Source organism: Tursiops truncatus, chromosome 1 (assembly GCF_011762595.2).
Source record: "Tursiops truncatus isolate mTurTru1 chromosome 1, mTurTru1.mat.Y, whole genome shotgun sequence".
In the NCBI taxonomy this organism is placed as follows: Eukaryota; Metazoa; Chordata; class Mammalia; order Artiodactyla; family Delphinidae; genus Tursiops; species Tursiops truncatus.
In genome coordinates, this window is record NC_047034.1 from 151,177,464 (window position 1) to 151,195,246 (window position 17,783).

Below are 17,783 nucleotides of genomic sequence, written 5' to 3' on the forward strand. Positions count from 1 at the left end.
GTCCTGGAAGCAGAGAAGTTGTCTGACCCCCAATTATTTGTGCCTCTTTTTACAATGTGGGGTACTTGATGCCTCACCTGTAAATCCTAGTTTCTATCCTAGGCTAAAGGGCAAATCCCACTTAACATCTGTTAGAGTTACATAACATCCTGCACATGGTTGTATCAAAATTTTAAACTAGGGCTTCCCTCGTGGCGCAGTGGTTGGGAGTCCGCCTGCCGATGCAGGGGATGCGGGTTCGTGCCTCTGTCCGGGAGGATCCCACATGGCGCGGAGCGGCTGGGCCCGTGGGCCACGGCCGCTGGGCCTGTGCGTCCGGAGTCTGTGCTCCGTGGCGGGAGAGGCCGCAGAGGTGAGAGGCCCGCGTACCGCAAAAAAAAAAAAAAAAAAAAAAAATTTAAACTATTCTCCCATTGTTGAACCTGTAGCTATGGTAGTCAGCCCTATTCACAAATATTCTGGGTTCCCTCTTCTTTCCAGTACATGGTAGGATTGCAATTTCCCATCCCTTGGAAGTTAGTGGTGACAATGTAACTTGTTTGGCTGCAAAATACAAGTAGAAGTAATGTGTGCCACCTCCAAAAGGAACCTCTTAAGAGCCAGCGCACAAATTGTCATGTTTCTTTTCCCTCTGCCCCGGAAATTGTAACGTTCATTGTGGCAAGCAGCCTCTAAAATGGCCCCCAATGATCCCCTTCTCCTGGTATTCAAGCCCTCATAATCCCCTCTCCTTGAATGTGCACTGAACCTGGTGACTTGCTTCTAATGAATAGAATATGACAAAAGTGATGGGATATCACTTCCAAGATTAGGTTACAAAAAGACTCTGGCTTCCATCACGCTTGGCCTCTTTACCCTCCACTGCTCCCTTAACCACTTTAAGAGCAGCCAGCTGCTTTGCTGTGAGATGTCCACGTGGTACCTGCAGAGGGCTGTGTGGTAAAGAGCTGATGTATCCCGCCTGGTAGGACCTGAGGCCTGCCAGCAGCCACATGAGTTAAGTTTGGAAATGGATTTTCTGAGGCCTGCCAATCATCACATAAGTGAACTTGGAAGCACGTCCTTCCCCTGTTGAGGCTTGAGATGACTGTAGCCCCAGCAGACACCTTGACTGCAGTCTTTTTTGTGTGTTTAATGAAGTTTATTTATTTATCTAGGCCATGCAGCATGGCTTACAGGATTTTAGTTCCCCAACCAGAGATTGAACCCGAGCCCTCGGCGGTGAAAGTGTAGAGTCCTAACCACTGGACCGCCAGGGAATTCCCGATTGCAGTCTTAAACGCCAGAGGATCCAGTGAAGCTACGCCCAGATTCCTGACCCACAGAAATTGCGACAAAATAAATGTTTCTTGTTTTAAGCCACTAAGTTCTGGAGTAATTTGCTATGCAGCAGCAGATAACAAATACATTCAAAATGGTTCCAGAGTGGGGCAACATGGAGCTGAGGCCCCAGCCTATCCAGCCTGGGCAGGTATGATGGCTGAGAAACAAATCTTTGTACTTACAAGCCACTAAGTAGATTGGGGGTTGGTTTAGTACTACACTAACCTTTGCAAATGTAAATAACACAATGATAAACATCTTTGTACTGAAGTCATTTACTAAATTTCTAATCATTTGCTTAGGACAAATTCATAGAAATGGAATTGCTCATTTAAATGGTATGACAGGGACTTCCCTCGTGGCGCAGTGGTTAAGAATCTGCCTGCCAATGCAGGGGACACGGGTTCGGTCCCTGGTCCAGGAAGATCTGACATGCCGAGGAGCAACTAAGCCCGTGCACCACGACTACTGAGCCTGTGCTCTAGAGCCCACAAGCTACAACTACTGAGCCTGCATGCCACAACTACTGAAGCCTGCACACCTAGAGCCCATGCTCCGCAACAAGAGAAGCCACCACAGTGAGAAGCCCGTGCACCACAACGAAGAGTAGCTCCCACTCACCACAACTAGAGAAAGCCCGCGCACAGCAACGAAGACCCAAGGCAGCCAAAAATAATAAATAAATAAATAAATTTATTAAGTAAATAAAAAAATAAGTAAATGGTATGACATTTTAAGACTTTTAATGTACATTACGAACTAATGGTCCAAAAAGTTATGTTGATTTACATTTCCACCACTGAGGGGTAGTTTGATTCACCAAACCCTGACCAGTTTATTTACCTTTCAGTCATAACTTATGTGTTAATGAAAAAAAACCTGTTCATTACCTCCGCCAAATTATCTTTTAAATATAATAGTTTCTAGCTCCCGGTACCACAGTCTTGGTTCAGGCCTTCATCATTCCTTATGTGGCCTACTGCAGTATTCTACTCAATGGCCTTGCTTTCTGCAATCAATGTGCCACTCAGCTTGCCTAAGTTATCCTTCAAAAAAATAGTAACCTGGTCATTAGTCTCCTTAAACTACTTCAATGCCAACCCGTGTATTAGTTATAATAGACTAAACTGCTATAACAAATAGATCTTACAGTGTACTGGCTCAGGAAAATAGAAGTCTGTCTCTTCCTCATTTCACAGTCTGGGCAGCTGGTCCATGTTGGTGGGTAGCTCTTTTCTGTGTGGTCATCAGCGACTGTCTTAGTCCATTCTGGCTGCTATAAAAAAATACCACAGACTAGAGGCTTATAAACAAGAGAAATTTATTTCTCACAGTTCTGGGGGCTGGAAGTCTGAGATCAGGATGCCAGCATGGTCGGGTGAGGGCCCTCTTCAGGGTGGCAGACTCCTCCTTACATGGTGGAAGGGGCTAGTAAGCTCTGTGCGGCCTCTTTTTCTTTTTAAGGAAACATAAATAAGTGCACTGACATACCATATTCACAATGGAAAGTACCAATATTATAAAGATGGCAGCTGTGCCCACGTTAACTCCTAAATTCAGTTCCAATCAATAACCGAACAATGAAAACATTTTTCATCGCAGACATTTTCAAACTTCACAAAAAAGAATAGTGTAATGAACTCCATGTACCCATGAACCAGCTTTGACAGTTATCAACATTTTGGCAATCTTGTTATAATTACAGGGATTTAAGGGGAAATGTGTGTTATTTTCCTGGAGAATTTTAAATCAGGACCAGAAATCATCATGTCATTTTGCCTGTAATTACTATAGTTTGCATCACTAAGTACTTATTTATTAAAGCCATAACCACTATTATCATACCTACACAAATGAATACTTATTCCTTAATATCATCTAACTTTCCATCCACATTCAGATTTCTCAGGTTGTATCCAAAGATGGCTTTTTACAGCTGGTGTATTTGAATCAGGATGTAAACAGTCCTTACGTTGCTTTTGTCCTTTAAGCCTCTTTGGCTGTGTAACAGCTTCCCTTCTTTTTATTTCCTGCAGTCTGTTTGTGCATGTGAAGGAAGGGATGTGGGTGGGTGCGTGTTCCAGTGGTATGTGTGTGGGGCCTCTTTTAAAAAGGCATTAATCCCAGTCATGAGGGCTCTACCCTTATGACCTAATCCATTCCCAAAGTCCACACCTTCTACTACTATCACCTTGGTTATTAGGTTTTCAACATATGAATTTGGGGGCGGTGGGACACAAACGTTCAGACCATAGCAGTGACCCAGACTGACAGTGGCTCTGCCCTTTTCAACACATTGCTTCCAAAGTTGACACATTCCAGCCCCTAGAAGAGCACCTCCACTACTAAAACACCATTCTCTGTGGTCTGGACTCCAAGGCAATTGCCTCTTAACTGGTCTCCCTATTTGCCCTGTTGCCATCTCTACTATCCATTTCCCACACACAGAACTTTCCAAAAATAAACCAGACTATACTACTCTTCTGCTAAAAATGTTCAAAATCTTCAAAACCTTCCCATCACATTCAGAAGGAAATCTCACATAATCTGGCACCTAATGCACAAAACTCACCTTCACTGCTCTGCTCCAGCCACACTGGACTTCTTGCTGATTCTCCACAGGCCAGGCCCACTCTTGCCTCTGGACCCGTGCACAATCTTTCCAAGGCTCCCTCCTTTGCTGCATTCAGGTCTCTATTTAAAAGTCTCCTCTTCTCAGAGGACTTCCTTGGCCACTCCATCTTAGTTTCCTATGAATTCAATCACCTGACAGGTGTTTGTTTATTTTTTTAATGTTTTACTTATCAATACCTGGGGTTATTATATATTTGTTTGATTATTGTTGTTTGAGTCGAGTGCTGGCATCATGCCTTTTTTTGCTCACTGCTATATAATCAGTATACAGTCAGAACAGGGGTCAGCTCTGGTTTGCTGCCTGTTTTTTTCTTTTTTTTTGGCCGCACTGCACAGCATGAGGAATCTTATTTCCCCAATCAGGGATGGAACCCGTGCCCCTTGCAGTGGAAGCATGGAGTCTTGACCACTGGACTGCCAGGGAAGTCCCCTGCTCACTGTTTTTGTAAATAGTTTTATTAGAACACAACCACACTCGTTCGTTTACGTGTCTATGGCTGCTTTCATGCTATAGCAAAGTAGTTGTAACAGAGACTGTAGTGCCCACAAAAGCCTAAAATATTTAATATCTAGCCCTTTACAGAAAAAGTTTGCCAACTCCTGATCTATAGCAATTAATAAGGACGTATCAGCTTTCTATTATTTGCTCAGTGGATCTTGTTCCATTCCTTTATTTTCCATCCTTTCTGTATGATTTTGCTTCAGTCTTCTTGTATGCAGTTTATACCTGGATTTTAAAAAACAATCTGGTGGTCTCTGAAAAAGTATGGATTTTTAAGGCCTTTCTGGTTAAAAGAAGGAGGAATGAAGAGTATTTCTTTTACCATCTTGATTAAAATATAACGAAGACAGAGAACCCTGATGCAAGAGAAACAGCTGCTCTGATCTTAAAGATACTTTCTACTGCTGCTGTGCTCTATGAAACGTCTTGCTCAAAAATCAGACTAAATCCCATCTCTGTCCAAAAGAAAGCAGTAACTGTTATACTAATTAAACACATTTACTACCTTCCTAGCTAATTTCTAGACCTGAAAAAATTATTTGAAGAATTTTTTTTTTTTTTTTGCGGTACGCGGGCCTCTCACCACTGTGGCCTCTCCCGTTGCGGAGCACAGGCTCCGGACGCGCAGGCTCAGCGGCCATGGCTCACGGGCCCAGCCGCTCCGCCGCATGTGGGATCTTCCCAGACCGGGGCACGAACCCGTGTCCCCTGCATCAGCAGGTGTACTCTCAACCACTGCGCCACCAGGGAAGCCCCATGAAGAAAACATTTTTTTTTAAGAGATAGTATTAGTTCATGAAATAATTTGACAATATCACCAATTTATCTTCTTCCTTCCTTCCTTTCTCCAGAAAGGCACCAGCTCTTTTGATTTGGGGTTAGGGATAGCACCTGATTATCTACCTTTTGCAATGTAAGTTATAAGATGCTTCTGACATATTTATAAAAAAAAAAAATAGAACGTTATTATTCCTTAGGAAAGGTGATTTAATCCATTTGCATTTATTGTGATTAGTGATATACTTTGACACATTCCTGCTGTTTTATTTTTGCTTTCTATTTACCATGCCTTTCCTTCATTGCTTTGGTTTTTCTTTCCTGTTTTCTATTGGAATTACAGCTCTCTTTTTCTCTCTAGTGATTTGCGGCCTAGTCTATTTCTTTCAGTGGTTAACCTTCAATTTTTAACATGCATATTCAACAAGGTATAAAGTTAGTATCTCTATCCTTTCCCAGATCAAAGATTTTATAACACTTTAGCCCTGATTCCTCCCACTTTTCCAACTTTATTCTCTAGAATATTCATTTTACCTTATTTCTAGCCCTCTCCCAAAGCAGTCATCATTTAAATTACTTACACCCAACATAAACTCAGCTTTACCAACTTGTTTACAACTTGTTTGTTCATCGATATTTCTTGCATCCTACTCTTCTCGGGTGGCTGATGTTAATGATGGTTTCTCAGGAAAATGAGATTTCAGGTGATATTTTCGTTGAGAGTTTTTTGGCCTTCTATATACATATATATATATTAATAAGCAGGTATTATAAAAGCATTAAAAAATAAACCTATCTTCAAACTGGAAAAAAATCAACCTAATGTCCGTGTATAAACACTTAAACAGAGAAAAAATAGCATATTTCAGTGTTCCTGTTAAAAGGAAAAAAGTTAAAGTAAAAATATCTCAAAGTGTAACATTCTTGAGGGAAGGTGGGTGTGAAAAAGGATAATCTGCTTACATTATGCATGACTATTTTCAAACATTTCGGACTAGACAAAGGCACAGGCTTCCAATGAAGAAAAATGGGCTTCTGGGGATTTAAGATCATATTTGACCTGAGTGTAAATAACATTTTGGTTTTCTTCCTGCCAAAATCATGTTCTGGGGTTGAGGTCATACAGGAAAAGAATGAAGTCAATGGTAGAAAGCTCCCCACGTAGCAATTTTTATGTGTCCAGTACTAGAGTCCAGGTGTCAAAGAAGTCTGGAAATGTGAGAATAACTTTTTATTGTTGTTTTTTCAGATAAATGGTCATATCTCTAGCTTTAAATATAGAAGTACTTTGCCCACAAACATGTCTGAGGTTGAAAGAAAACATGTTAAACATATTATTTGAAAACATAACTAGTTATTGTTTGAAATTTTTTCTTGCAGCATTATTTACGATAGCCAAGACATGGAAGTAACCTAAGTGTCAACTGATGGATGAATGGATAAAGAAAATGTGGTATATACACAATGGAATATTACTCAGCCATAAAAAAGAAGGATATCCTGCCGTTTGCAACTACATGGATAGACCTGGAGGGCATTTTGCTAAGTTAAGTAAGTCAGACAGAGAAAGACAAATACCATATAATCTCACTTATATGTAAAATAAAACAAAACCCAAACCCACAGATTACAGAGAACAAATTGGTGGCTGCCAAGGGCTGGGAGTGGGGGCTGGGCAAAGTGGGAGAAGGGGGTCAAAAGGTACAAACTTTAAACTTTCAGTTATAAAATAAGTAATAGGGATGTAATGCACAGCATGGTTAATAATTAATAATACTGTGTTGCATATTTGAAAGTTGCTGAGAGAGTAGATCTTAAAAGTTCTCATCACAAGAAAAAAATTTTAGTAACTGTGTGTGGTGATGGATTTTAACTAGACTTGTGCAGAACATTTTGCAATGTATACAAATATTGACTCATGTTGTACACCTGAGGCAAACATGATGTTACATGTCAGTTATATCTCAACTTTTTAAAAAAGATAGGGAATTCCCTGGTGGTCCACTGGTTAGGACTCTGCACTTTCACTTCTGAGGGCGTGGGTTCGATCCCTGGTTGGGGAACTAAGATCCCACAAGCCACACACACACCCCCCACAAAAAAAAAAAAAGAAAAGAAAGATAAATTGAGCAATATATTAAATATGTTCAAGAAAGTAAAACACTACAATAACTTGTGATCACAACAATCACCAACAACAGGGTCTTGGCAGATATAAGAGTCTTCCAATTATATGTAAATGTCTAGTACCCCTTATCCTATTTTATTCAATAAAAATATATGTTTTATTAAAAGAACTTCAAATTCACTTGACTTTACATAAAAATAATTTGTATATTTGATTATTATTAGACATGATTTTCTGCACATCTCACAAATGTGAGCTCTAGAGCCATGAAATGCATTAGAATTAGTGAGATTCATGATTTTGTTTTATTGCCTGACAATGACTTGGTTTAAATAGAAGAAAAAATTTTTTTCTTTGTTTCAACTTTTTAAACACCTATTTAATTTTGTTTCATTATGGTTCATACTTAGCTAACTATTTTACTCTATTAATTAAGAAAGGGAACAAATAGTTTAATTCAGAGCTCAGATCATGATACCAAATACTCATTCTAGCAGCAATGAGGCAGTTCCCACCCTTCAAGGGTGTCTGTCTTCTTGCTGTCTTAAACTTTACATTTGCTCAGATACTAATATTACTGCTAAAGTCAGGAGCTGAGAAAGAGCTAGGAGGGGAAGAGAAAATGTTAAATAAGGCAAAGTGACGGCTTTAAAGGGAAGTGAGAGAAAAGGCAGTCAAAATAGAAAAAAGATCCCTGAGTTTATAATTAATTTACATATATACTTCTGTGGTTTGCCAAGTGATTTGGTGTGACTACCTAAGTTTAATTAGCATACAGTCTCAGAATGAAAACTCTGTAAGACAAGGCTTCACTTAGATTTGATGGATATTCAGAAAATCACTCTCATTCACGTCTTTGTAATCATCACCCTGCAAAAATGTTAATGAGGGAAAACAATTCCAAGTTCACACATATAATCCCAAAACTTATGCTTACAAGAGAAAACCTGATTTTGTGAATATAGGTTCAAGCTCAATGCAGTACCTAAGCTTCAACCAAGTCTGAAGAAAGGGTTTAAAGACTCATATTAGCAAGCAACACTTAAAGTGAAATACAGACTTTTCACTTAAATCATTGTGAGTTCATGTGTCTTTAAAGGGAATACACAGAATTTATGTAATGTCAAATTATAAAAGAACTGCTAAGAAGTTCAAGGAAGCAGAAACACTTTTCAATATAGCTTGATATGATACCTATGGTAGTCACCTGGAAATTTCCAAACAAGCCTGAGATATCTCTGAATTGACTTCCTAAACAAAAAGGTAATAATTGATTTTAATAATAATATAGACAATTTAATTTTATTTCAATCAATAATATTGATTTTAATAATTTCCTTCCAGAAGTCTCACAAAGTATTATGACACCTAATTTTTCTAAACTAAGTACCCCAGTTATATACTGCTTTAGGTTCACTCCTACTTATGTAGCCACTCCAGTAAAATAGGATGGATTTTATTTATGACTATTTATCTGGAGAAATGCCTCTTTCCCTGTACTAAGTGCTTAGAGTAATACAGAACACAGCTGTTTTCTTTCTGCAGTGTCCGGTTAATCAGGATTAAATACACACATGCACATACACACACATGCACACACACACGTTTTGCACAGAGAAGAAAACATATTACACAATGTCCTCAGCTGAGCAGAGCAGAAGACTTCATAACCGTCCCTGACTATTATTTAAGAGGAGGCTCAAGAAGGCTCAGTAACAACTGCCGTAACTACTCATAAGTGCCACGAAATGGTTAGAGATCAAGTTCATAGCACTGACCTTCATCCTACATAATAAACCGTATTATTTCATTTATATTTGGCAAATCTGGTTACGGTGATTTTAGGCTTTGAAGAGACAATGATGGTGTTTCCCAGAGATCTTAATAGATATAATTTTAAGGAGATGTGATCTCTTGATGAAGCCTTTGCCACATTCAGTGCACCTGTGGGGTTTCTCGCCTGTATGAATTCTCTGATGCATGACCAACACTGATGAGTCTGCAAAGGCTTTGCCACATTCTCTGCATCGGTATGGTTTCTCGCCTGTATGGATTCTGGAGTGTTTATAAAGGGATGAACTGTACCTGAAGCTTTTCCCACACTCCTTACATGCAAATGAGTTCTCGGATGTGTGCGATTTCACATGTTGAGTAAAGGAAGAGTTCCAGGTGAATGATTTCCCACATTGACCACATTCATAAGGCTTCTCTCCAGTGTGGAGTCTCTGATGGACCATGAGTTGTGCTTTATGCGTAAAAGCTTTCCCACAATCACTGCACACAAAGGGTCTCTCTCCACTATGAATTTTTTGATGAGCTGCAAGGTGTCCCTTACTGTTAAAGGCTTTCCCACAGTCACTGCATTCAAAGGTTATTTTTTTCCTTGTATGCTTTTTTTCATGTCTAATGAGATGAGACTTCTTTTGGAAGGCTTTCCCACATTCACTGCACCCAAAGGTTTTTTTCCTTCTGTGCTTTTTTTCATGTCTAATAAGACACAACTTGTTTTTGAAGGCTTTTCCACATTCCTTGTATTCATAAGAGTTTTCTCTGATATAACTTTTATTATAACTAAGAAAGTATAAGTTAGGTTGCAAACACTTTCCATTTGATTCACATTTATGCTGTTTTTCTCTTGAAGAAATAAAATTTATATTCAGATTACAATTTTGGACTGTCTCATTGGTCAGTGTTTTCTTGAAGGTGAACATACCTTGGTTCAAAAAACTGTCTTTGCTTCCTTCTCCTTCCTGTCCCTCTAGCTCATCATCAAGTAAGCAGATAACTTCTAAAAAGGAGTAAAATGAAACATTCTCAGTTACTCCTTCCAATATCATGTAATAGAAAGAAATTTTTAAAGTCTATGTTTTAGGGCAAGGATGCCTATTCTGACCACTTCTAGTCAACATAGTACTAAAGTCCTAGCTAGACCAATTAGGTAAGAAAAAGAAACAAAAAACATCCAAATGGGGAAGGAAGAAGTAAAAGAATCTCTGTTCATTGATGACATGATCTTGTATTCAGAAAACCCTAAAGATTCCATGAAAAAACTGTTAGAACTAATAAATTCACCAAAGTTGTAGGATACAAAATCAACATACAAAAATCAGTTGTCTTTCTATACCCTAAAAGCAAACAATCTGAAAAGGAAATTAAGAAAACAATCCATTTACAATAGCATCAAAAAGAATAAAATAAACTTAACCAAGGAGATGAAAGACCTGTACACTGACAACTACAAAACACTTCTGAAAGAGATTAAAGAAAACACAAATAAATGGAAAGACATTTTCCATTTTCTGTGTTCTTGGACTATTGTTAAAATGTCCCAAATGTACCCAAATGTATCTACAGATTCAGTGCAAGCCCAGTGGAATTTTTTGCAGAATTTGAAAAAGCAATTCTAGGGGCCTTTCCTGGTGGTGCAATGGTTAAGAATCATCCTGCCGGGACTTCCCTGGTGGCACAATGGTTAAGAATCCGCCTGCCAACGCAGGGGACATGGGTTCAAACCCTGGCCTGGGAAGATCCCACATGCTGCAGAGCAACTAAGCCTGTGTGCCACAATTACTGAGCCTGCACTCTGGAGCCTGCGAGCCACAACTACTGAGCCCATGTGCCACAACTACTGAAGCCCACGTGCCTAGAGCCCATGCTCTGCAACAAGAGGAGACACCCCAATAAGAAGCCCGCGCACTGCAACGATGAGTAGCCCCCGCTCGCCACAACTAGAGAAAGCCCGTGCACAGCAATGAAGACCCAATGCAGCCAAAAATCAATAAGTAAAATAAATAAATTTATATATATATAAAAAAGAAGAATTCACCTGCCAATGCAGGGGACAAGGGTTCGAGCCCTTGTCTGGGCTCGCACAGCAACAAAGACCCAATGCAGCCAAAAATAAATTTAAAAATAAATTAATTAACTAAAAAGAAAAAAGAAAGAAAAAGCAATTCTAAAATTCATATGGAACCACGAAGGACTCCCAAGAGCCAAAACAATCTTGAGAAAGAACAATGCAGCAGGCCTCACATTTCCTGTCTTGAAACCACATCACAAAGTTACAGTAATCAAAACTGTACTTTATGGTACTGGCATAAAGACAGACATATAGACCAAAAGAAAAGAATAGAGATCCCAGAAGTAAGCCCACGCATATATGTTCTTCAAGAAGTGTGCCAAGACAACAAAGGGGAAAGAATAGTTCCTTCAACAAATAGTGCTGGGAAAACCAGATACCCACATGTAAAAGAGTGAAATTGGACCCCAATCTTACACGACAAAAATCAACTCAAAATGTATTAAAGACTTAAACATAAGATCTGAAACTATAAAACTCCTAGAAGAAAAGATAGGGGAAAACTTCAGAATATTGGTGCTCACAATGATTTCTTGGATAGGGAACCAAAAGCACTGACAACAAGAGCAAAAATAGACAAGTGGTACTACAGCAAACTAAAAAGTTTCCATCAAGAAAAGGAAACAATTAATAGAGTGAAAAGGCAACCTACAGAATGGGAAAAAATATTTTAAAAACATATATTGGATAAGTCATTAATATCCAAAATATATAAGGAACCCTTACAACTCAATAGCAAAAAACGGGCAAAGAACTTTAATGGACATTTCTCCAAAGGAGACATACAAATGGTCAACAGGTATATGAAAAGATGCTCAACATCACTAATCATCAGGGAATTGCAATTCAAAACCACAATAAGATATCACCTCACACCTGTTAGGATGTCCATTATTAAAAAAATAATAATAATAACAAGTGTTGGCAAGAATGTGGAGAAATTAGAACTCTGGTACACTGTTGGTGTGCATGTAAAATGGTACAGCCACTATGGAAAACGGTATGGAGTTTCCTCAAAATATCAAAAATTGAACCACCATATGATCCAGCAATCCCACTTCTGGGTATTTATCAAAAAACTTGAAAACAGGATTTCCTAGAGATATTAGCACTCCTGTGCTCACTGCAGCATTATTCGCAATAGCCAAGAGTTGGAAACAATCTAAATGTCCACTGACAGATGAATGGATAAAGGAAATATGGTATATACATACTTTAAAAAAGAAGGAAATCCTTCATATGCTACAACATGGATGAACCTCAAGGACATTAGGCTAAGTGAAATCAGCTAGTCACAGAAGGACAAAAACTGCATGATAGCACTTACATAAGGTATTTAAAATAGTCAAACCTATATAAGCAGAAAGTAGAGTAGTGGTTGCCAGGGGCAGGGAGGAGTGGGAAATGGCGAGTTGTTCAATGGGTTTAGAATTTCAGTCCTGCAAGATGAGGAAGTTCTACAGATCCCCTGTACACCAATGTGTATACAGTTAACCATATTGTACTATACACTTAAAAGTTTGCCAATGAGGGTAAGTTTCATATTATGCATTTTTTTCTACCACACACATGCAAAAAGTCTCTGGTTTCAGGTCTAGTCTCCCATTCTGGAATACAAAACGAAAAAGAAATCTGTATTTGTCCTGCCCTGGGCATTAAGAAGAAACTGCTGAAATGGAGGCTTCTGGAAAACAATAATGAGAACAAGTAGCTTTTTCTATTTATAAATATGACTTTCCATTCTGTGAAAAATGGTAAAACAGGTACAAAGTAATGTTATAACAGTGACAAAGAAAGTTAAAAAGGGCTCTTAACAAGGATGCAGAGTAGCTCTGAGAATGGGGAGAGCCATTTCAGAGGAATGAATGAGGAGGGTAACCAGGGGAACAAGGAGATAAAGGCATTCTGAGAAATGAGAAGAGCTAGACTGGGTTGGGGAAATTTGACCAAGTCAAAATCTACAACATCTAAGAATTAAGTTATCCTGTTAGGATGCTCCCGAGTCTCCTTCACACACTTCTCCTTCTCCTTCCTCATCCTGCACACAACCACCAAAGAACTGTCAAGCCATGAACTCCCTTTTACCTATAGGCACTTTCCTATATCCTCTCTAGCCACCCAAGCCACAGTTGAGGACTATTTGTAGAAAGTTCTCCAACTCCACTTCTAGCTAGGATTCATTCTCCAATGCCTACACATGCCCAGGAACACAGAGGCTCAGCAGAACGTTGAAAAGAGACCAGATGTCAATTCTTTTGCTTCTATCATCAGTTATTTCTACTACTTGATAAGAATTTTTCCTGATAAATAATCCTATTTTTTTTATAACCTCTTTCAACCTTCCAGATGTACTAGCCTCCAAAACTCTGCTTTGCCCCTGACACCACACTCTTTAACTCAAATTTCACATTTTGGTTTCCACACATACAGATTCCATTATTTCTGGGGATCTGAACCATCAGACTGCTAGGCTTTACCAACTTTTGCCTTTATATACTGTGTGGTTAAGAAAGTTAACTCTGACTACTGTTACTACGGTGCCACACCGTGTCCAAAACAACATAATCACCACTCAAAACCCTACAAATGCTAAGTCCACTGATATAATAATGTTAGGGAAAATGGAGGAGAAGGCAATTCTTCACTGTTTCTGAGATTGCCTTCCATCAAGGGAGAACCTTATTAGTGTAACAATTTGGACTCTTACCTCATTCCTTATTTCTCAAATAAACACAATCTGATTACATTATTAGAAACAGATGTATGGAAAGATCTGCCACCATGTTGAGGAGGGAAGAAGAATGAGGATTCTAGGGACTGAGAGAACCAACAAGCACTTCGATAGAACAGGCAGCGCGAGGAGCCAGAGCGGAGAGGAAGGACATCCTCCCACACAAGAGCTGAGAAACAGAAAGAGCGGCCACGTGGAAGAGTGGAAGTGAAGGTGTCACCTGGGGATCTGAGGATGTTGTGTCAGGTGTACCCAGTCACTTTCAAAGGTGTGTGGTTTTAAGAGGTGCTTCCTGAAAAGTATTTCAGAGGTGCCTGTCCCTCACTCACCAACTGGGATCTCAGTTCCAGAGACTCCCATCTACCTGCTTTCTCTGACTCACCTGGAGAGCGCCAACGTGGGTTCTCTCCCTCCACCATCCATGGCTCTTGTCCTTGCTCCACCTTGAAGATCACTTTTGTTTTGGTGACTGGACACCCTGTTCATGGGAAACAACACAGAACTGGGGACAAAGTGCTAGGAACAAACGACTACCTCACAATTTAGGTTTGCCTCCTGGAGTCTTAGGGCCTGTGAAGATAACATGTTTTAGAACAGAAAAGACCCTTCTTCATTTGGGAGGTAGAAGCATTAAACATACTACCTGATCCCCAAAGGGGATTATGAATCTTTGACCGGACTAAGCTGGTGGCGCAGTGGTTAAGAATCCGCCTGCCAATGCAGGGGACAAGGGTTCGAGCCACGGTCCGGGAAGATCCCACATGCCGAGAAGCAACGAGGCCCGTGCACCACAACTACCAAGCCTGCTCTCTAGAGCTCGCAGCCGTAACTACTGAGCCCATGTGCCACAACTACTGAAGCCCACGCGCCTAGAGCCCGTGCTCCACAACAAGAGAAGCCACCACAATGAGAAGCCCACGCACCGCAACGAAGAGAAGCCCCTGCTCGCCACACTAGAGAAATGGAAAGCCCGCACGCAGCAAAGAAGACCCAACACGGCCATAAATAAACAAACAGAAATAGCAAAAACAAAGAAAAAGATTCTTTGACCACTAAAATTCAGGGTCAAACTTACTAATGCTTCAGAATGTTCACAGGTTTCTCAAGTCTTAAAGGAAGGGTACTATTAGTATATCCTGAGTTACACAGGGAAGTTGTCCTTACCCACCGAGATGAGGTTTCTAAAGTTCTCCAGCATCACATCCCAATACAGCTTCCTCTGAGAATATCCCAGCAGCTGCCACTCCTCCAGGGTGAAGTCCACGGCCACATCCTGGAATGTCACTGATCCCTGTAATAGTATATTCATCTTCGACCTGAAGTGAGCACCACTGGGGCACGTGGAGGGGATTCTGACCAATTCCTCTAATTATGTTCATATGTTCAGAGTTTGCAGTAAGTTACCTAGAATAACTAAAAACTATGTACTTGATTTAGAATTAAAATTTGTGATAGAAGAAAATCATATTAAAACTGTCCCACTGGGCTTCCCTGGTGGCGCAGTGGTTGAGAGTCCGCCTGCCGATGCAGGGGACACGGGTTCGTGCCGCGGTCTGGGAAGATCCCGCGTGCTGCAGAGCGGCTGGGCCCGTGAGCCATGGCCGCTGAGCCTGCGCGTCCGGAGCCTGTGCTCCGCAACGGGAGAGGCCACAACAGTGAGAGGCCCGCGTACCGCAAAAAAAAAAAAAAAACTCTCCCACTATATACATATACACACATACGTATATATACATACGTATACATACATATATATGGAGAGAGGGAGAGGAAGAGAAGGAATAAGATACTACTAAGTTCACTGAGCATTGTCTTGGCCTCATGTATTCTGCTTATACAACGGGACACTGAAAAACAGTCATATGAAAACGGCTACTCATTTATGACAAATCATCAAATTTTTTTCTTTCATGATAAGTTCCAAGAAAATCTTTATCTATGGAATTGTTATACCTTATTCTCTAGGTCATGGCCAATAACTTCACTGATTGGGCATCCTGTTTTTATGACTGCCAAGATTAAGCATAAATTTGCATCTCAACATTACAAAGTATGTGCAGACTCTATGGCCTCTATATCAATTTTCTAATTTTTCTTCAATTTAAATTTCAATCTATATTTTTCCCATTTATATTCTTACCTATTAATACTTTTCCACTTTAATATATGGAGCTTTACAAGTCACTTCAAATTCACCAGAAAGCAAAGTGGAATTTGAATGAATAAATGGATGGATAGACGTATGGATGGATGGATATGTTGCCTGGAAGTTGGTCGCTTTCTGTGGCTCATGAGAAAGGACACCGATCTACGAAAACAAGACAGGGGGAGTCCCCTGCCTTTCCAGCCTAGAAATAAGTACCTATGTGCCAGCTACAAAAAAGGCTACTGGGGGAAGAATGACCTGTCAAACAAGCAGGGAAGTCCATGTTATATAGAAAGACCAACTTGTCCACTTTTAATCCTGATATGATCACAGGAAACTTGGATAAGGATGGTCTCTCTTGGGTAGATGTATACATTTCTGCCCATTGATCTATTACAATTTATTGTTAATTTCTGATCTAGTGATTTCTTTTCTCCCAGAAACTTATCCCAAAGAAATAAAAATTGATGGATATGAAGATTAAAAGCCTGAGTTCTAGAGCCAGGCAACCGAGTTCAAATTCAGCTACTCCACTTACTAGCAGCAATGACCCTCAGAAAGTCACTTAACTACTCTATACCTCAGTTTTCTTATCTGCAAAATGCTGATGATAATAGTACACACATCATAGGATTTTTATGAGGATTAAATAAGTGAATACATGGAAACCACTCAGAACAATATGTGGTAAGCACTCAATAAGACTGTGACTATTTTTAAAAATAAAAAAGGGGAGAAAGGGAGAGATGAAAAATGTTTTTATATCATTGCTTATAATATGAAAACACAGACAATAGCTTAAATGTCCATTAACAGTGTTGATTAAAAAAAAGATGCTGTAGAAAGATATTGCTTTGGAAAGAGGTTCCATTTATATTTGTAGGTGAAAAAAGTACGTTAAAATATATAACATGGGGGCTTCCCTGGTGGCGCAGTGGTTAAGAGTCTGCCTGCTGATGCAGGGGACACGGGTTCGTGACCCGGTCCGGGAAGATCCCACATGCTGCAGAGCAGCTGGGCCCGTGACCCATGGCCGCTGAGCCTGCGTGTCTGGAGCCCATGCTCCACAACGGGAGAGGCCACAATAGTGAGAGGCCTGCGTATCGCAAAAAAAAAAAAAAAAAAAAAAAAAAAAAATATATATATATATATATATAACATGATCCTCCCCTCCCCTTTTAAAAGAATACGTATGCAGATACTGAGACACACAAGCTTGGTGGTCTCTGCAAATAAATAATAGCTATTTACCAAAATGTAAATAATTGTTATTTAGGGTTGTAAAGACAGCAGAATCATATGTAACTTCTATTTTATTTTTTTACATATTTGTACTTTCTAAGTGTTTATACTGTATTATTTTTTCAAATACATACATATACACATACATGTAAATATATACAGTTTAAAAATATACATGTAAAATTTAAACAAAGGTCTATAATGCCCTACAACATCTTGGTTCCACCTCTTCTAACCTCATCTGCTTCAATCCTTCAAGCACCCTCCTATAGTCACTCTGATCAGACATTCAGCTTTCTTGCTCTTCCTCCAAAATACCAAGGATGATTACTCAGGATCTCTGCACATCTCTTCTGCCTGGGCTGTTCTCCCACAGGGAAAAATCGAGATACTGCACAGCTCACTCTCTAAATTCCTTCAGGTCTCTGCTTACAGGTCACTTAG

At 39.8% G+C, this 17,783-nt stretch overlaps 1 protein-coding gene across 1 annotated transcript; it reads right to left on the reverse strand.

Moving 5' to 3' along the window:
* Nucleotides 1–1,996: 1,996 nt before the first annotated feature.
* On the reverse strand, nt 1,997–15,109 carry LOC141275689 (uncharacterized). Its single transcript, XM_073791457.1, has 2 exons — nt 14,337–15,109; nt 1,997–10,152 (listed from the first exon to the last, which is right to left on the reverse strand). Exons 1-2 carry the CDS (start codon nt 14,371–14,373, stop codon nt 9,206–9,208), a joined length of 984 nt encoding a protein of 327 aa, XP_073647558.1. The 5' UTR covers nt 14,374–15,109; the 3' UTR covers nt 1,997–9,205.
* Between the last annotated feature and the right edge of the window lie 2,674 nt (nt 15,110–17,783).